General features: G+C 35.0%; 1 protein-coding gene across 1 annotated transcript in view; it reads right to left on the reverse strand.

The window, feature by feature from the left end:
- Positions 1-22,102, reverse strand: part of LOC111044223 (liprin-alpha-1) — a 306,418-nt gene that overhangs the window by 73,816 nt on the left and 210,500 nt on the right. The window contains exons 3-5 of the mRNA XM_039432367.1: positions 21,805-21,969; positions 2,067-2,141; positions 119-235 (exon numbers count right to left, since the gene is read on the reverse strand). Of these exons, the coding sequence (XP_039288301.1) occupies positions 119-235; positions 2,067-2,141; positions 21,805-21,969 (357 nt within the window). The remainder of the gene's footprint in view (positions 1-118; positions 236-2,066; positions 2,142-21,804; positions 21,970-22,102) is intronic.

The following is a 22,102-nucleotide window of genomic DNA, read 5'->3' on the forward strand; positions in this document are numbered from 1 at the left end:
ATCTATGATGACTGTATGGTAGTGGTGAATTCCTGGGCTCTCCTCATCACATAAGTTGGAATATACTAAAGATACTTTCTGTTTTCCTTCATTATTTACTGTTCAATTGCAAACATACCTTGACCATTCCGGGATGTGGATCCGATTTTTCTTCTTGGGGTCCGTTTTCCTTAGGCTTTCCATCCTCCCCTACTCCCCCACTTGGAATGATGCGACCCATTTTGTACTGTTGTAACTAGAAGAAGAAATAGATTAGTGTTTGCCCAAAATTTCATACAAATATACAATACATTTCGAGATCAATTAATCACGTATCAGGGTAACCCTCCACCCTGGAGAGACCCCATACCTTCAATCAGATTCAGCTAAAAAATATAAGTTCTGTTGTTTAAAAGAAGGTATAATACTGCATCTACAACAAATTATTAATAGCAAATTGATTTGCTATTCAGTTATAACAGTACTGATATTTATAGATTAATCACATTGTATATAATCGGGGAAAATAAGCTAGGAGAAAAGATACAAACGTTCAATAAAAAATATATTCCTACCTAATTTGAGAAAAAATAATAAGAATCAAATAGTCAATATTTTCAATCCTTTAAAGCGATATGATATACCGATGATGGTATAACAAAATAATGATATATTCATCTTATACAACTAACTCGTTTATACTACAGTAACTATATTACCCACACTGTATGGCCATGGTCATGGCCACAGTATGGCCATAGACTGTCACGTGGTACAAACCTGCCATTAAGATTCCAAACAATCTTATTGCATTAGAAATTTGAAACTTATCACTTCTTTTACCAATTGGAATCATATTTTGAAGTTCCGATGAGTTTGATATAACATTTTCGAAGGGAAATTGATTATACTTTTATATAGACCAATAAAGTTTATTTAAATAACACTAATACGGTAACTCTAAAAACATCAATTTTTCTTTCCTCGGGCTCCTCGCGGACCACTTCCAGAGCTTTCGCGGACCACTTTTTGGAAACCACTGATTAGATAAATATGCAGAAAGATAGATTTCAATTTTATTGTATTTCCTCATCCAATTTATTGGTTTGACCTTCAAATAATCATCTAATTTTATAACATTTTTGTGGCTCAATTGGATGAAAGATTTTATGAAATATTTATCCGTAATTAAGTGCTGATGGTAGAAGGTCTCTACTTCTATGATTGATTCTCTTCAGTCCTGAGAAGCCTACCCATAACATCTTCAATTGTTCAATAGCTATTGATAATAAAAGTTTCGACTTGCAATACCACTAGCAGTGGTATTGAAATAACACTTCAGCAGATTTGAAATATCACTAAAAAAATGGTTATAGGTTTTGTGTTTTCTTTCTCAATTGCTTATATGTTTATTAAAATTTCTACAGATATAATATTGAGAACTTGATCATTTTTTTGTCAATGGACCAATATTTCATAATATCATGAGATATTTCGGAAGTTTATTAGTGATTTTTTGGAGATTCAGCTTTCAGGTTACGTTACCTAGGTACCTTTTATTTTTTTCTCGCTATTATCTACCATTTACTATTTCAAGTTCTATAAAAAACTTAAAAATATTTAACGGTGATTTATATAATAAGTTCATAAAATGTTTTATCCAATTGAGCCTCAAAAATATTTTGAAATTATATTATTAGAAGTTCGATCCAATAAATTGGATGAGGAAATACAATAAAATTGAAATCTACCTTTCTGCATATTTATCTTGATCAGTGGTTCCCAAATGGCCCGCGAAAGCTCTGGAAGTGATAAGTTCCAAATTTCCAATGCAATAAGACAGGACTATGAAGTTTGTTTAGAATCTTAATGGCGGATTTGTACCACGTGATCGAGCTAGCCAATCAAATGCATGACAGTCAATGGCCATACTGTGAGTTATAGCTACTGTAGTTTATACTAGAGTGCAAACTAAAATGCACAAATAATAGTCGTCTTGTACTCACGTAAATTACGAGTTTCTGTGAAAATTGCATTTATTTATTAATGGAAATAATCTTTATTTTAAAAATATTGATTACACTTACTTCGTCTTTGGTAGATGTTAGCTCTTCTTCTAAACTAGTATTCCTTTCTAACGCTACTCGTAGCCTTTCCCGAACCTATAAAAAACACAAAATAATTATTATTCGAGAAAATAATTGTTTTATTGGAGTATATATTAAAATAATGTATTTATGTATTCATTTTATTGAGAACAATCATGTACACGTTCAGAAATGAGCAACAGGCTTACCCGAAAGTATTCTTATTCCAATTTAGACAACACTGTCCAAAAATTAGGTTATACATCGGTGTAGATTCCCATCATTTTTGTGTGAAGGTGAATAAATTGAATTCATTAACAGTTATTAACAATGTAAGATAAAAATACATACGTGTGATAATCCACTGAGCAACCTATGTACGTGTGATAGAGAAAGTGGACTCATACAATTATTTAGGAGTAGTTTTTGACAGCCGAATGAGATGGTCAGAGCGCATTAACCGCCTGAAGTGTTGGGTTCGCAAATTTATAAATGCTTTTCGCATGCTGACTGACATTCTCCATGAGATCGAAATCAAAATGGCCTACTATGCTTATATTCAGTCTCTCCTCTCCTTTGGCATCATTGCTTGGGGGGGGGGGGGCTTTAAAACAGTGCTTGAACCCTCGCAGTGGTCCAAAGAGAAATCATTAACAAAGCATACAAGAAACCTAGACTTCACCCATCTATAACACTTTTTCAGGAAACAGCTATTCTTACAATTAGGCAACTATTCATAAAAACACTCCTTACTCATATATATAAACATCAAAACACAATTTTCTCCACAATCGCACATCAACACAATACTCGCTATTCACGAAACATCCAAATTTTATCTTCCCATCTTTATAAGTCCTATTCCACAACCAATCCTTCATATATTTCACAAATTCTCTATAGAAACATATGTAGCAACTTTACCAGTTGGAACCTATTCGACTCTCTCCATAGGTACATTCAAGAAGAAAAAACGCCTGTTGCTATCAATTATAGGGTAAGGAAACTCTGAAGGATTAATAATGTCAGCATATAGGTAACCGAAATGAACATCAAATAAATGAAACCTGAGATTAATTTATCTCATTGACATTCTTATTTATAATATCTATTCAATTATTTCTTAATCTCTAGCTAATTTCAACATATTCTCGTTCTGATAATTTTTCTTTGAATTATTTATAATTTTTATTAATATTATTATTTTTTTAATCTGATGAATGAGAACGCGTGCATGGTTCTGGGGACACCCTCTGGCTCATCCTCTAAATTTACGTGTTTTATAAATTTATTAATTTTTTACATTATTTTTTCACATTGTACTACATATTACTTTCTTAATTTACTTATTCTTCACATTGAATTCTCCTTATATTATTATTATCTAATAACTGGAGACCATTAGGCTACAATATGCCAAATCGGTCAGTCTGTTAGGGCCCACGTCTGTTTCTTGTGGATCAGTCATCGTCATCCAGACAAAAGGTCTGCGTACCAATACCCTATGACATTGTGCTATTAAACACAATCATTATCATCATCATCATAGTATTGTAACAACTGCAATTTTTGATATCTAGTATCAGTGATCAATCAACACCCCTCACATTTACTGTATTATCTATCCTAAAAAAATCTATCCTTATTCAAATCAATGTTTTGAATTACAAAAGTCTGAATCATTCCTCGGAATCTTCGGAACGTATTAATCCAGTCAATATAGACATAAAAAAGGGATTGTGCTTGCAATTTATATTGTAGTTTTTTAATATATTATTTGGGTACATAAGAGAAGTCCAGAACCACTTTCTTCATGCAAAATTTCCTTGTGCTAGATACAGAGTGGCCCAAAAACCTCGTATTTTCGGCTCATTTTCCAGTTTTCAGCTATTTCTGCCAAACCTCGTAATCGGACAGAAAAATTTGCTTTCGCCTTTATTTCAGATCATAAAATTCTGAATAAAATGAGATCAAGTCTAGTCTCGTCAAGGCGGTCCAAAATCATCCATATATTTCACAAATTCTCTATAGAAACATATGTAGCAACTTTACCAGTTGGAACCTATTCGACTCTCTCCATAGGTACATTCAAGAAGAAAAAACGCCTGTTGCTATCAATTATAGGGTAAGGAAACTCTGAAGGATTAATAATGTCAGCATATAGGTAACCGAAATGAACATCAAATAAATGAAACCTGAGATTAATTTATCTCATTGACATTCTTATTTATAATATCTATTCAATTATTTCTTAATCTCTAGCTAATTTCAACATATTCTCGTTCTGATAATTTTTCTTTGAATTATTTATAATTTTTATTAATATTATTATTTTTTTAATCTGATGAATGAGAACGCGTGCATGGTTCTGGGGACACCCTCTGGCTCATCCTCTAAATTTACGTGTTTTATAAATTTATTAATTTTTTACATTATTTTTTCACATTGTACTACATATTACTTTCTTAATTTACTTATTCTTCACATTGAATTCTCCTTATATTATTATTATCTAATAACTGGAGACCATTAGGCTACAATATGCCAAATCGGTCAGTCTGTTAGGGCCCACGTCTGTTTCTTGTGGATCAGTCATCGTCATCCAGACAAAAGGTCTGCGTACCAATACCCTATGACATTGTGCTATTAAACACAATCATTATCATCATCATCATAGTATTGTAACAACTGCAATTTTTGATATCTAGTATCAGTGATCAATCAACACCCCTCACATTTACTGTATTATCTATCCTAAAAAAATCTATCCTTATTCAAATCAATGTTTTGAATTACAAAAGTCTGAATCATTCCTCGGAATCTTCGGAACGTATTAATCCAGTCAATATAGACATAAAAAAGGGATTGTGCTTGCAATTTATATTGTAGTTTTTTAATATATTATTTGGGTACATAAGAGAAGTCCAGAACCACTTTCTTCATGCAAAATTTCCTTGTGCTAGATACAGAGTGGCCCAAAAACCTCGTATTTTCGGCTCATTTTCCAGTTTTCAGCTATTTCTGCCAAACCTCGTAATCGGACAGAAAAATTTGCTTTCGCCTTTATTTCAGATCATAAAATTCTGAATAAAATGAGATCAAGTCTAGTCTCGTCAAGGCGGTCCAAAATCATCCATCATAAGTCAAATTCGGTCGAAAAATGGAAAATTTATTGTTGAGTGTACTTAAGCTCATATTCAAATATACTAAAAATGGCCAATTTCTATATTCAAAGCTGCATTTCTTGTGAAATACTTCTGATAAAATTTCCAAATTTAGTGAGGATGTAAAAATTGTCCCCCTCTCACATTGTGCGAAATATCAATGTGAGGACAATGTAGTTGGTGATGATGGTTGAAGCTGGAAATGAGGTGTTTTTCACAATACAAGGAGCATTTTTGTCAGGTGTACCTGAAAATCTATATGAGATAAAGCGCTTTCCTGATCTCAGATTGTAGAGCACAAAAATACGCCCAGAGGGATTTTGAATTATACATCTAAATGGTTACAATCGGAATATATTGTTGATCAAAACCTAAAATTCATCAAAATTGATTTTTTCTTCAAATTTTACTCATTTAAAAAAAAAATCATAACTCAGTAGTCAGTACTCATTTGAGATATAGAGTTCCGAATGATCTCATTTTATTCAGAATTTTATGATCTGAAATAAAGGCGAGGGCAAATTTTTCTGTCCGATTACGAAATTTGGCAGAAATAGCTGAAAACTGTAAAATAAGCCGAAAATACGAAGTTTTTGGGCCACCCTGTACCTAGCACAAAGAAATTTTGCATGAAGAAAGTAGTTCTGGACTTCTCTTATGTACCCAAATAATATATTAAAAAACTACAATATAAATTGCAAGCACAATCCCTTTTTTATGTCTAAGCTGTAAGAAACCATCCTGCACTGCGGCGCTAGGTTTACAGCTTGGCGTTGTTGTCATTCGAGATGGGTGTCTGGCTTGGAAGTGTTTCGGCCGCATTGCAGGATGACTCTTAACGGTTGCCGGAAGATCAACAGCTGGATTTTTTTCGTTATTTTTCGTGATAGAGAAATTCTGATTGCAGATTCGTTCTCAGCGACCCCAAGTTTAGCCTAAATGCTCAGAATGTCAACAATGTTTCTAAATAATTAAAAATCATCATGAAAAGTCATTAATATGGTAGTACACCACGTTTCTGGGAACTTTTTACTGGTGACTGGAGTTATTATTGGCACACAAAAATCAAAATAATCGTGAGAAAGAAAACTGCTGATGAACACGAATAAGACCGCCACTCCATTGTTCTATTGTCTCGGCTGCTTGGCTGAGCCTGGCTGGAGGGATCAAATAACCGACTGGTTTGATCTTTCGTCTGTCCCCTAGGCGGAACTACGCCGACCATTGCTGGGTGGAAGACGTTAACCTAGCGCCACAGTGCAGGATGGTTTCTTACAGCTTGGCGTTGTTGTCATTCAAGATGGGTGTCTGGCTTGGAAGTGTTTTGGCCGCATTGCAGGATGACTGTTAACGGTTGATGGAAGATCAAAAGCTGGATTTTTTTCGTTATTTTTCGTGATAGAGAAATTCTGATTGCAGATTCGTTCTCAGCGACCCCAAGTTTAGCCTAAAGTCTCAGAATGTCAACAATGTTTTTAAATAATTAAAAAGTATCATGAAAAGTCATTAATATGGTAGTACACCACGTTTCTGGTAGCTTTTACTGGTGACTGGAATTATTATTGACACACAAAAATCAAAATAATCATGAGAAAGAAAATTGCTGATGAACGCGAATAAGACCGCCACTCCATTGTTCTATTGTCTCGGCTGCTTGGCTGAGCCTGGCTGGAGGGATCAAATAACCGACTGGTTTGATCTTTCGTCTGTCCGCTAGGCGGAACTACGCCGACCATTGCTGGGTGGAAGATGTTAACCTAGCTCCGCAGTGCAGGCTGGTTGCTTGGCTGAATCGGACTAGGCGCTGAGTCAGCAAATAATAGCAGCGTTGGTGGGAATGCGAGCGGCCGCAGTAACATCTTCCACCCAGCAATGGTCGGCTTAGTTCCGCCTAGCGGACAGACGAAAGAACAAACTATTTAAAAACATTGTTGACATTCTGAGCCTTTAGGCTAAACTTGGGGTCGCTGAGAACGAATCTGCAATCAGAATTTCTCTATCACGAAAAATAACGAAAAAAATCGAGCTGTTGAGCTTCTGGCAACCGTTAACAGTCATCCTGCAATGCGGCCGAAACACTTCCAAGCCAGACACCCATCTCGAATGACAACAACGCCAAGCTGTAAGAAACCATCCTGCACTGCGGCGCTAGGTTTACTGCGGCCGCTCGCATTCCCACCAACGCTGCTATTATTTGCTGTCTCAGCGCCTAGTCCGATTCAGCCAAGCAACCAGCCTGCACTGCGGAGCTAGGTTTACTGCGGCCGCTCGCATTCCCACCAACGCTGCTATTATTTGCTGTCTCAGCGCCTAGTCCGATTCAGCCAAGCAACCAGCCTGCACTGCGGAGCTAGGTTAAACATTGCATCAGGAAAACGAAGTTTCAAAACTATGTTTTTTCAGGTAGAAAGCAATATAGAAACAGATGTTCCTTTTTCAATTTCGACAATATGATTTGGTGATTTTTTAATGAAATTGAATGTACCATTAATGAAATTTAAACATTAATTCTGAAAAATCTGGAAGGAAAATTAAAATTTGGGCTTCCAGGTGCACGAGATTGATATTTTTAGAACCTATGTGCAAAATTTGGAGATCTAAATCATTCCCGTTTTTCCGGTATGCAATCCACAAGTTGACATGTTTTGATGCGAACACACGAACAAACACAACCCTACTCTCTCTTATTATATAGATGTATGAATTCTTGTAAGAGTATACGTAGAACTGACAGCAGATTGTGAATCATATTTTTTTTTTTTTATGAGGAATAAAGAACTTTTTGAATTGAAAATTGAATTGAATATCCTGTTTTAGTTTGCTTGTTCGTTGCACAAGTTGTGGAAACTTGAGCTTGAGGAAAGACAAATTAGGCAAGTACTAACTGATTAGCAAGTTTGCACATCAGTGTCTTTGAGTCAATTTGGGACTGCTTGCTCTGGCTGCAGCATCGAATCAGCTATAATTGATCTCCATCTGGTCTCATTGCTAATTCGTTTTCTCTTCCTCCACTAAGTGTTCCGCCCTTTGTAGTCAGTTCGACGTTAACTCTTCTTTGTGCACTTACCTATCTCATCTTCGTTCTCCATTTCTCCAACCTTCTTGTTCCTACTTCTTCATCCACGACCATTGCTCTTTTTCTCCTTCCACAAACTCTTCCTTCATTTTCCTTCACCTCTTAGCTTCTTCTTCACCATCGTTTTTCAGTTTTCACTCCCTTCTAATAATCATTTTCTCAATCATTGCATTTGTATACTGTCTTTCTGTTCGAGTTCATAATAAATTTCTACGACTATTTCTAATTTTCCTTCTCATTCGACTACCATTGAATTACTTTCTGCATCTTAAGGTGCGTACAGATATATAAGCGCTGCGAACATGAGCAATTCACTTTTAATCAGCTGACTATATTTGTATTTTCACAGAAACGTTAAGATACAGATATAAAAAGCTTAGCATCAGCTGATTAAAAGTGAATTGCTCATGTTCGCGGCGCGTGAATCTGTACGCACCTTAAAACCTTATAAACCACCAATTTTCTAAAATTCCTAATATACTGCATTTAAAATAACATTTTTTGTCATTTTCCTGTTCTCTTTACTCTTTATTCTTAATCCGCTTTACTTTCTCTTTCTTCCTCTACTTCTTTTCATTTTCATGGTCAAATGGTGGAATGGACATTACTGACCAAACTTCGCCACGATATCAAATAGAAAATTCATTCTATTCTTCTTCTTTATTTAATTAATATTTTTCTCATCATACTTCCTCATTTTTTTTTAATTTTCCTCATTAGTGTAACCGAACTGGCGGGTAGATCTGGTAGCGGGCCCAACCAGTTCGGACATAAACTTAAACCTAGTTAGGAGGTCGGCCCAGTCCTGCCTATACGACCCTGGAAGAGGCCCTCTGAGTTCAAGTGGGTTGAAATCTCAACCCCAATGGGAAAGAGGCACAAACTCCTCCAGGAGACGCAGACCACAGCAGAACTGTTCGACTCTCCCTCTTTTATTTAACATGCCTTAACTAAGTGAGAACAAGGCGACTGGAGAAACAACGACTGTTGAAATGAAATAGATTTAATTTACGAAATAAATTGAATAGATCAATATTATGTATCCCTCACTAGTTCGCAAGAATGTCCAATTAGTTGTTAACGTTGAAACATGAAATTCTTCTCAACTCACATTAAATTCGAATTTTAATACTACACCAAATTAATGCCTTAGACATCGGCTTAAAAAGTAACATAGGTATACACATTTAAATACTCTCTACATCATAAAAATATGCAACTGTCGTCAGGATAATTGTTAACAAAATTATAACTGTCTTCTCGTTAATGGTACAATTGAATAAAAAGGACAAATTTATTATAAGTGTTCCTCAATAGTAGGCGAGAGTATCCAATTAGCTGTTAACGTTGGAATATAAAAACCCTTCGCCACTCTCGTCCAAATCAAATTCTAATAAAACACTAACATTTCAATTGAATAACATTCAGAGTAATTATCAACTTGGTCAATTAAATAATATTAAATAATAATAGCACAGTACAACCTATCTCTTACTCCAACCGCCAAATAGACTAAGATAAAAGTAATTCTCGACAATTTCAAAGGGAAGGTTCGGTCAAATATTAATCAATTATAGTGGCCAGAATAGATTCACTCACCCGTGATAATAATTCCGAGGGTCACTTTCATTAGGATCCAAAACCGCATCTTGGCTTCTGGATTCAGGTTAGAGTCACACGAATACGTTGTTCCCGCGAATTAATTTATTGTTCTCACGGAAAATAATCACACGAATAAGTTCCAAAAAATATATCAGAAAACTACAGGCGAACTTTATCGTTCATACTTCAGGAATAAGTTCAACAAATTAGCCTATAACGAAAAACTGTAACCAATCCTTATTGTCCGTATCGCTCGAATAATTTCAACAATATTATAACGAAACACAAAAAAAAGATTCTATCGTTCATATCTCACGAATTGTTCAACATAACACAACGAGTACAACGAATTAATTCGACATTAACTAAACACTAAAGACAAATTTTATCGCTCGTAGCACGCGAATAATTACAACAAATATAACGAATCAATTGAACTTGATTTTTATCGTTCGAATCACAAAATAAATTTAACAAAATATAACAATTAAAACTTATTTCACCGCAGTGCGTCTCGCGTTCGAGAGTAACCGTTCGCTCAGGAGTCCATCGCTGACTGACTCGAGGGCTGTCCATGGACATTACCCTAGCCTAAAACGCTTGGGAAACTCACCTTTTTCTCACGGCAGATAAAGAGTGAGAGCTCAAAATTGGATGGAGAAAGAGATAGTTCCTCGTGGAAAACTGTCACCAGATTGCAGTTTTTTCTCCACGAGGCAGAAGAATACGCTGTTCTGTGCACAATTCTTATATTCTAAAACGCAATAATCTATTTCTCACACTAGAGAAAATTGAAATACCCTTACGTCTAGAAAAAAATGAACATTAGAAAATTCAGTCCGATCACGCCATCGAGTCCAAAGTTCAATGATTTTAGATTGGCGTATCATGAGAAATAAAAAAATTAAATTAATTCACCTCCTCTCAATAATTCTACCCATTTACATTAGTATTCTTCTTTCTGCTATTTCAGGTACTTCTTATTTTTCCACCTTTCTCTTAGCTTCCTTCTCCTTCAACACTTCGCATACTCCCTTTACTTCTCGATCTTCTTCATCATTTTCGATCCCTTTCATTGTTTTATCTATTTCCACTTACTCTATTCCTCCAATCTCTGCTGATACTTCTTTCTTTCCCTCTACCTCCACATTTTCTCATCTCTCGTCTTTTGCTATACTGTTTTGCATCTACTACACAGCCAGAGCCCCCCTCTCTTCTACACTCTTCAGCCCTCCAGCCACTAGGAAATATTAGATGTGGTGGTTTTCTCCACTTCCATTACCGGCTGCGCTTTATTGGATAATAAAGACAAGCTCTTCTAGACCCCCCCCCCACCCATTGACTTATATGTGCCCCAGCTCTTGTTTGCTCCTCTCACCACCTTCCATTAGCTACATCGCTGGCTGTAACGTTTTAACGCACAATCCGTCCCCTTCCCTCACCCCTCTACTATTGCCAGCCGGCTGCAGATTCTAGAGCTCAATATAAAGAGAGTTACACCTCAATCTCTCAACCCATCATTGTCTTGATTGTTCGCTTCTTGGTTGGAGGTTGGATTCTCAAGTCGTTTACCTCAAGTAGACTCATTGTAAAGATGACAATCACATTCTGTACAGTATAGCTTTGTAGAATGTTATCCATACGATCATGTATCAACCATTAATCAGGCATTTACTTCAATCATTTAGATCAATCAACTACCATTGAAAATGTAAGTATTAATATTCATAGCAATATTTTTAATGTATTAATATTTTTTGATGATATATCATTCAGGAATCTACCTCTATCAAATACTCACGACACCTTGAAATTGGATGAAATAATGGGAAATAATTGTATAATCTCAATCAAGAAGCTTGAATAGGTATTGAATTACAAGATATTGTGCTGGTTGCACAAAAGCCGGTTAAATTTTATCCATGATTAATTTCACAATAACCAATCACAGAAGGCCTTTTTGATAAGACGACTTCTCTGATTGGTTCTCGAGAATTAACCACGGTTAAAATTTAACCGGCTTTTGTGCAACCGGCTCATTGTCATTTACTTACAGTAAAATATTTGAGCCACAAATGGCGACCACGTGCTCTCCTAAAATTTAAAAATTGTAGATTTCTGTTATTTGTTGCAACACGTGCTCTGAACATATTGTATTTAAGAATATGAACGCTCGAAGAGCTAGAATAATAAAAAGAACCATTTCTCGAAACTATTGAGAATGCATTTGAATAGCCTACCTAGACAGACGCTGGGGCATTATTCTTTTCAAAATAGTTTGAAACAAAATCATTCTGTCATAGAAACTTGCTAACAATATATGATAACAGTAACGTCAGTCACAGACACGTTTACAATAGAAACCACATGGCCCACTGTGATTTGTGTCAACCCTTGTATATATCTATAGCATAAGTTGATGGCAGGTAAATGAAGATTGTGAATAGCGATATAGATATATAGTTAGGAGAGAAGTAAATATAGATATGTAGTTTTCAATGTAACCACGTGGTCAGCATATGCTACAATTTTACCACGTGGTCAGCATATGAATATTATTGAAGCAATTATTTGATGATCAGTTATTTGAATGGTGATCACATAAAACGATAACATGATATATGAGTAAATGTATTTATAAATTAGGTCATGAAGTAGATTAGGCTATATGTATAGAGTATTCAACAAATATAATGTTGTACATAAATTATAATTTAATAATTATTATAAGCTAATTAAGTTAGTTGAATCCGAATTCATAGGCTAAGGACAAATTTGTAAATAGAATAAATTAGTATATTTGATTGAAACATGTTGACAATGAGTATAAGAAACCTGCTTAATTAATTAAGTAGTAATTAATTGGTATATCATTAATTTGATTTATTCAACTCAATTGTAATGATGTACTGTATGACATTGTATCCTGTTCATTTCATGTATTTATTATTGAAGTATTTGCCATATCAGATTTATAAGATTGATTACTGTATTAATCAAATCAATGCATTCAATTGTCAGTAACCAAACTTCAGAGTTTCAATATTGATAAAATATATGATATCATTTGTTTTAATAATGAAGGGGAGCCATATTTTAAAATGATATAACATAATAAACATTATAGTAAATTTAAATTGATATTTGAATCCAATTTGTAAGTAGAATATTAGGCTGATGAGTTTGAGTGTAGGCGGAGCTAGGGGGCGAAGGGTGATGAGGGGTGGAAAATCGTGGTCCTAGTATATAAACAGGCAGACCCTGTCTTGCAGTTAGTTGCTGTTAGTTGCTGTGAGTTGCTGTTAGTTGCTGTGAGTCTCTTGGATTTTGGACAGTGTTCAGTGTAGGAGTGAGTTTTTGGTTTCAGACTTCAATTATCCTATAGGGAATTGACTGAGCCAGGTAAAGATTGTATTTAGAATTTTCAATTTTTCTCATTTAAAATCCACACCACCCCACCCTAAAAAGCCCAAATAAGTATATCAAATTTTATAGCATTATAGTAAAGAGCAAACTTAATTATTACTTCTTTTTAAATTCATATCTAAAGACACAATTTTAATTAAACTTCTTGAAGCTTACAGTTGAAATCCACTTCTAAGCACAAATAATAGTTTTTAAAGCAAGGCTCCCCTAATCATATTCATTCTTTAAAATTTATCAATTCTCTTATTTTTGACTATAATCGTATTTTTAACTAGAGGTGTTCAATATTTTGATTTTATCACTTATTTTTCAAGTAACCTGATAAAAGTAATAAGAACTGTTTGTTAACTTTTGTTATATAAAATTAAACTTGAACTGTAGTACTTTCGAAAACTTAATCATCTTGTATTTATTTCTAATCATTACTATATTTTTGATCAATTTTTTTATAAATTCATAAAAATTTAAAGTTCAAAAATAAATTCATAATTAACCTTTGGTTTGCCTTTCACTTTATACATTCCCTTACACACGACCCTGATCTATCTCTCTTTATCTTTTTCTTCTATACTATCATTAGTTCAGTGAGTGAAATATAAGTATCCACACAATGAGTGAAATTATAGTAAAGTAATAATTTTATCAATTCATAGTAATTGATTGGCGCCGGGCAAAATACCGTATAGAGTGAGGGAGTTCAAAACTCACTCTAAACAAAGACCGACAGCGGGAAAGAGTTCATATTGCTTTGAAGTTCTATATCAAGAGAATTACTCAAGCAAAGAAATCATTCTTGTTTGCTGACAACAATAAACGCTGGTCTAGGCTTGTGCGAGGCAATGGGATGGATTATATCATCAGAGATGAATGAACCTACAGGTTCAGATCGATTCTTTACCATCAAGAGATCATCTATATGATAAGAGATTAGGGTTTGTTTGTTCGTGTGTTCGTTTTTTCTCATCAAAAGATGTCAACTTGTGGATTGCATACCGGAAAAACGGAAATGATTTAGATCTCCAAGTTTTGCACATAGATTCTAAAAATATCAATCTCGTGTACCTCGAAGTCCAAATTTCAATTTTCCTTTTAGATTTTTCATAATTAATGTTCAAATTATGGGACATACGATTTCACATTCAAATCATATGATAAAAAAAACAGCTGTTCTATTATTGCTTTCTACCTGATTCAACTTATAATATTGTTTTGATAATAATTGTATTGATAAATTTTTTTAATAATAATATTGTTATTATTAAGATTATAATAGTATTGTTTTGATAATTATATTTTTATTTTCACAAACTCTGTATAATAATAATTATGGTGAATGTGAAACTGCTGCATCAAAGAATTAATCTCAAAAACATCTGTTTAGAAAAACATAGTTTCCACAGCCCTAGTTGTACAAATAACTATTTCGCCACACTGCACAGAAAGCAGCTGTTTTCCAGTCCCTACGTAGATCTGAAAGACATTGTTTGCAGACGACTCTCGTCTGACGTCAGAACAGGTTTCTTTCCAGCCGCTAACATGGAACTAAGAAAGGTGATCAAAAAACTTTTCATTACTTGTGTTTATTATTCAATAATTAAAACATTTATAATAATATCATCTTATTGTCATTTGAAAGAATAAAAAAGTATAAACTCAACCTCCCACATAATTAAACATCATCTTTTAGGTTTTTAGACAAATCAGAATAAAAAATAAAAATACTTGAACAATTTCCTGATATTCAGATTACCTCAGATTTGCTAGAGCTATCACCTTCCACTTCTGCTTTCGGAAGTGCTTAGTAAACAACTATTCTCATATACATATTGTTTATTTTTGTGTGTGGCGAAAAAAACGTTCGCACCACGGGCAAAAATGTTTTTCCGGCTCTCATCTTTTCTAGTCCTCGGCCTCCGGCCTCGAACTTGAAAACCGATTTCGAGCCGGAAAATCTCATTTTCTGCTCTAGGTGCGAAATATACTATTCCAGCTAGAGCAGTTTTTTGAGACAAAGTGCTAAATAAACGTATACAGTTATATTAATGCTGTATCGGCAATATGAATACGCATGAAGATAATATGGCTTTGAATAAAGATGCTGATATTCTTACATAAATAAATTATTCTCTTCCATTTTTATTTAATTTACAGTCCCAAAATTATTCGAGCCCTGATAGAATGATTGACTCACTGTACAGTCAGTCGAAATTTCAATATTGAAATGAGGGGTATTTTGGCAAGCTGAACAAAAAAAATAAGGTCCTATGCACCTTTTCGATATTTCTTCAAGTGAAAAATGAGTATTGTGGGTTGTCAAAACTCCCCCTGAAAGGGAAACTATACAACTTATCCTATCTTTTAAAATAACAATGATTTCTGCGTTGAATAACATGTTTCTTGCCAACAACAATCGAACTCTTTGTGAATTTAGATATGACCTATACTGTAGATTTATATAACTCTATCAATTAAATACATGGAAATTGAAGTATTTATTTCAGTCAGTTTATGGTTAGTTGATGAAATTGTTGATTAATTGTAGAGCGAACTGCACGGCGAATTGTAATGGAGGACTCTGATTGGCTGAAAAGTTCAGCGTTCGGAGTACGGTACGGCGAATGTTTAACAGTTGATTTTCAACTTTATGAAACATAAATGCTCCATGTTCGCTGAAAGGCGCGATGTTCGGCGGAATGCACGGTTTGCTGCGCGGCTCGAGGTTCGGTTCAGATTGTGTAGTCGCACCTTCAGATGATACAAGACATTATTATACTGATCACAGATCAAAGCAACATAATAATCTATACTATAATAAAGGAAAGAACTGGCTTATACACGTACGGAATAGGAAAATTATGTTTACATTTTGCATATAGGTTCCTTATTAACCGAGGATGGTTATAGGCCTATTTTCGATTCTTCAAGATTTGATCACTTCAAGTTTTCAGTTTTTCAAGTTTTCAATTTGACATGCTCCCAGTTGATGTATGGAAGCAGCTGAACATTTTTTCGAAAAGGAAAATTAGATGATAGGTATGATTGGGAATCCTATTCGAATAATAAATAATAACGGTTTTCCGTCACACCCAAATTTCGTCCACCATTTTTGAACCGCCATTTTGAATCCAACTTTATTTTTTTAAATTGGAAGGTGGTCATATGATTCATGATTTCGATACAGAATTCAAGAGAAAATATGGTGAAAGTATGGTGAAAACCGCACATCGGTATCTCAAACCTTCCAAAAGTTATTCTAATTCAAAGATACTGATAATCCATCTATCTATTATCTTCTATACTGTAATGAAGGAAAGAGCTGGCTTATAGGCCTACACGTGTAAAGGATAGGAAAATTATGTTTGAGGCTTCATCACGTCTGAACTACTTGACTGATTTACTTGAAATGTTGCATATAAATTCTTAATCAACCGAGGATTCTTATAGGCCTATTTTCAATTCTTCTAGATTTTATTAAGTCAAGTTTTCAGTTTGTTGAGTTTTGAAATAGACCCTTGCAAAGCACGGGTTACCTGCTAGTTCCTTAATAATACAAAAATTTTGTTCCAGCATAAAAGAGCGTGAAGTTGGGAATTACTTCGTTTCATTAAAATTTTACAATACAATATAATTGAGAAAAAAATTTCTAATAGTGGAAAACATTTCATAATACAGCATCACGGTAAAACTTGATAGACACGAAGAAAACAATCTGACTAAGAAAGCTAATGAATCTCATGTTCTCTTCAAATTCTTTTCTTCCCAAAAATGCTTATTTTCCTACTCCCTTAACTAAGTCTCTCCTTTTCTGACAAGTGTTTTCCTTGTTTGAGTTTCCCTCCTCAAGTCTTTGTAATGACGAATTAACTTTCCAAAAGTTGAGAGGGCAACAAAGAAGAGTGGAATCAGAAATTGCCATAACAGTTGCGTTTTTGCGAGCCGAACCCAGTTCTCCCAGGCGAACGCACAACTGACTGCATCACTCTTTCGGTATTTTCTGGAGCTCTGATGGTTCGTTAAAGTCCATTTCTGGGTTTAGCGACACTTCCACACTCCTGAAATGAGTTAACCCGTTAACCCACGACAGAATCGAATTATGGCCAGGAACGAGTCTGTGGGGAGGAATTTCAAATCGAACGCGGAAGGTGATCGTCCATTAGAAAAGAAGCTCCCAACTGCGAAGGCCCGCTGTTCTCTAGACCAGAGCATGATGGCTAATTTACTTGAGGGAGGATAAACTTGAGAACTTCCCCCTTCAGATGTGACCCCTCCTGCCACTCTACACGACTAATTGAATGTACGGGATTTTTTCAAATAAGTAAGTTTCTCTGGCGCACCTTGTAGTTATAAGTATTAATATTATGAATGAGTCTTTTTGAGATTACATCTATAGTGGCACACGGATACACAGAGTTGAAAAAACCCAAGAGATATTTAGTATGATTAAAATTTGCTTATAGTTACAAGTTTTCTTAAAAATGAAATTTTATGTTGGTACAGCATCACTTTAAGCAATTTCTGAGACTTCATTTAGGATAAATGGTTATGGGCAAAATCCTGTTTTTTATTCAATTATTGTAAATGAAGCTCGTGAAACAAAAAATGATGAAATTATTCAATTGTCATTTTTTTCAAACGACTGCATTTAAGATAGCACCAAGATACACATGGCAGATTAAACCAAAAACGGTCTGTATTTATACATTAAATTATTCAATATACACGCATCTGTGAGACGCAGTGCCGAAAAACTTCAGTAACGACCTGATTGCCTGGTGAGAGGGGGAGCGGTGAAAAGTGGTAAAGCGGCGCTGTGTTTGGGTGCCTAATTGCGTTGCTAGGCAACCAGTTTTTGTTTATTCAGAGCCTGCTGCCTCGTGGAGTGCCACTAGAGAGGGTTATTGCTCGGAGGGGGGATGGACGGACGGAGTGTTGTTACAACTGGAATAAGGAATTCAGCAGAGTGAGGGTGAGGGGGGTAAAGGAGTTCCCCCCGGAAGTGTGCATCGCTTGTTGTTTCGCGAGGCACGCGGCGCGGCATTCCTCAATCTCGGCAGCCACGTCTCAGAGGGTGGAGCTTTGAGCTGAAGGCTCCACTTTTATGGTGAGATACTCTTCTTGAAAACATCACCCTCCTCACTAAAATGTAAAATCCACCCTTCCCATCTGATACCTGCCTCACCTACAGACAGTGAGGCCAGTCGCCATGCTGGAGCAGAATCGAAACTGATTTTCGAGTTTTTAAATTACTGATCTTTAAGCCAATAAAGCCATCCATCAAGCCAATAAAATTTACACAATGTGGGTTATAAACTTATTATAATTTGACTAATTTATTGACGATTTCATACTATTTTGGTGTTATGATATGATGACTCGAATCTCCTGCGAGCAAAAGCTTTAATTCAAGGGAGTTCAACGGGATATCTCATTATTAGTTTCATTTATATAAGAGAGAACCCTAAAACGTCATATTCAAGTGAGAATTATGTGATTTTTCATTTTCTATACGTAAAAAATTTCAAGTTGATTTTCATGACGTAATAGGAGTTTTGAAATTTATTAGTTATTCATTGTTAAATAACAATAGCATTTTTATTATTTAACATTATATCAAAATGATAGCTGAAAGCAAAAATTTGCTTTAGAAATGTTTGATTTAAAATTTATGAATAAAATGAATCTTACCCAAGATGGCCGCTAAAGCAATCAGGCAATAGTAAGAGACGCGTCGCAGAGAGAAGAGATATCATATATTTTTCTCTTATATAATATATTTCATCTCTGCTCCTCGTGACCAAACAGTGTCTATAGATAAAGCCAGTGTAACCTTACCCAAACACTCCCCCCCCCCAATCATCGAATACCTTGAAGCCTGAACTCACAACCTTTTTCTACAACTCTTTTCCGAGTTTGATCTACCAGCTTTCTCTCGAGTGAGCACTGATACTCCACACCCTGTTTACAGTTGAACAGAGGGCAAAAGGTTCAAAACTCGTCTCTTCACTTCCGATAATCCCCAGGTCTCCTGGCAACGCCCCACATCCAAACACCCGATACTTCCCACATTTGACGGAGTTCTTCAAATAATAATACAACAAACAGCGTTTGATCAGTGGGATGGGATGATTAGTTATCCATACCTATTTATTATATTTATTTATGGGATGATTATTATCCATATCTTTCGAATGAGATTACAAAACTTTGTATTTATGCGAATCTTCAGGATTGGCCATATCATTGAATCAGCAACTATCAATGTTATTCAAACTATGAATATTTATCGTAGTATATACATGTCTTTCAATGTAGGCATCAACTTGAGTAGCCTATTGAAAGAAAAAATCAATCTATATTATGGGAAGATATTATAAGAACACGTCAAAGGCTCAAATCAATTTTTGAGACCAAATCGATTCTACAATACAGCTAAACTCTGAACCTATGCAATTCTAACTCTGAACCTATGCAATTCATTGAAACTAGAATGTAAGCAGGTATTTGATCATTTTTTCAAACGATTGAAGTGTGAATATAATAGGTTTGTACTACAGTGAGGAAGCCAGAGCTCAAGGATAATGTATAGCTATCTATATACTATTCTTGGTCAGAGCTAATGTTTTTTACTGTACACATTGAATGACAGGAAAGCAATGGAAAATAGAAATACTAAATAAATTTTCCTCTCCTGGCATGGTGAACATACAAACACATACAAGCATATGCAAGCATTCATGCATTTTTTCAAATGCATGGAATGCACTCAATTCTAACCGAGGGTACTTGTACAATCCAATTTGTTCGAATTCTGTTTACAAAATGTATCACTTTGAATGCTTAGTTTTGTTCCAACTGCAGATCGATTATAGTTCAGACACGTGATTCCAAGCCAGACAGAGGTTCCCCTTTTTTCAATCGTACGCAGTTCTTCACTCAGACATCGTCATCATTGTCATCATCATCATCTGTCAGTGACATCTATTCTCCGGCTCAACTCACTCGAGTCCATGTCAATCTTGCCTTGCAGACGACATTCACAAGATTGCTTTTATAATAGATCGTGCATGTTTGTATTAAAAACAGATCAATATGTTCTTATTGTCACTCTGAAATCATCAAATTCGTATTCAGGGTATTATGGAAGTTTTACTCCCCATTTGTGGGAGTATGTTTGTAAGACATACTTCTACTATTTTCGAAGATTGATGGCAAAAATAGAACTATTGGAATAGTATCATATCATCATCTTGAAGGGGAGTTCCTCAAAAAACGTTTTTTTTATTATTTTCAAGTGGAAGGAAAGATTAGGGAGGTTATGTTTTGGCTTTTGAATGGGAATATGCATTTCAATATTATTCGAAATGTTTAGGTAGTTTAGATAACAAATTAACAAATAACGAAAAGTTGAAATACTTGCACATTTGAAACACCAGACAATATGAATAACACCTTCTTCAAGTCTCCCCATGAAATTTTCTATAACTAATGACCAAATCTGCATTAGAAACCATTGTTATATCGATATTGAACCGCTAAATCAGCAATTACTCCATATTTCTCTTTCAACGTTTTTCATGAGAGGATGATGTTAACTGGTTAAGATGCCCAACATAGAGATAAACAATAAATTTACAGCTTGGTGATAAGTATTATGAAAAATTGTGTTTGAATAGTACATGGACATCAAGAATATACTCTTTTCAAGACTTTTTATGAAATTGTGTGACCATAGTTGATTTTTTCAATGTCTAACCCCTTTTATGGTTCTGCAGGACCATTTTATTATGTTTCTTGTCAAAAGAGAATCTCATTTGATTTGATCATCATTTTAAAAGAATCATCATCAATCCAAGTATCAATAACTTGAGTAAAAGCTGCGATTTGAAGACATTTCAGATTCTTCATCACAAACCAATCTTTCAAAACTGCAACTGATGATATCAGATATCTAAGAAAACTGATAATTTTTATTTAAAAAATTGATTGTGAAAATACTTCAATGTTTCATAGGAGTGATTATTTGAGGAGTTTTATAGAAGTTACATCATAAAGGTATTATGCATGTAGTACTCTTTCCTATAAAAGTGAATTCGTATTGCTTTTTTGTTGGTGGAGATTACCACACGAGAAAGTGCCACCCAGTCTGGATATATAATTTGAGCCGTAAATGGACGACACGACGGTTATACATCAGCCGGGACCGACACTTTAACGTGACCATCTAATGACACCTTCCTGCATGCTTATTCTATGATAATATCACATATACAAGCCTATATGTGATACTTGTGTTCTTTTCTATTATTTATTCTTGACTGTTCTTGTCTGTGGTAATTTCAACAACACTATAAATAGTGAGGTGATGTGATGTGAGTTAGCATAAACAACTTCTCATTTGATAACATTTTGCTGCTTATTGTATATGGAGGAGTGGTGTAATATGAAGAGTAGTGAGGTGATGTGGTCCTACCTTCTCGTCGAGAGCCTTGTGGTGTTCGAATAGACTTTTGAGTGCCTTGAGCACCTCCACCTCGCTGGACACCCCTGACTGGGCGGCCGCCTGCCGCTTCACCACTGTCATCCTCAGCGAGCGCTCGTGACGCGACACCAAACACTCCAGGTGCTCCAGCAACAGCTACCAACCAATACAACATTCAATTGAATCAATGAAAATACATACATGATATAGGCCTATTATAAAGCTTAGTCATCAACATAAAACGTGTAATTTTGAGATGTACAACCGTGTAATTCGAATTAATAAATTA

The sequence above is a fragment of the Nilaparvata lugens genome, chromosome 7 (assembly GCF_014356525.2).
Source record: "Nilaparvata lugens isolate BPH chromosome 7, ASM1435652v1, whole genome shotgun sequence".
Classification (NCBI taxonomy): Eukaryota; Metazoa; Arthropoda; class Insecta; order Hemiptera; family Delphacidae; genus Nilaparvata; species Nilaparvata lugens.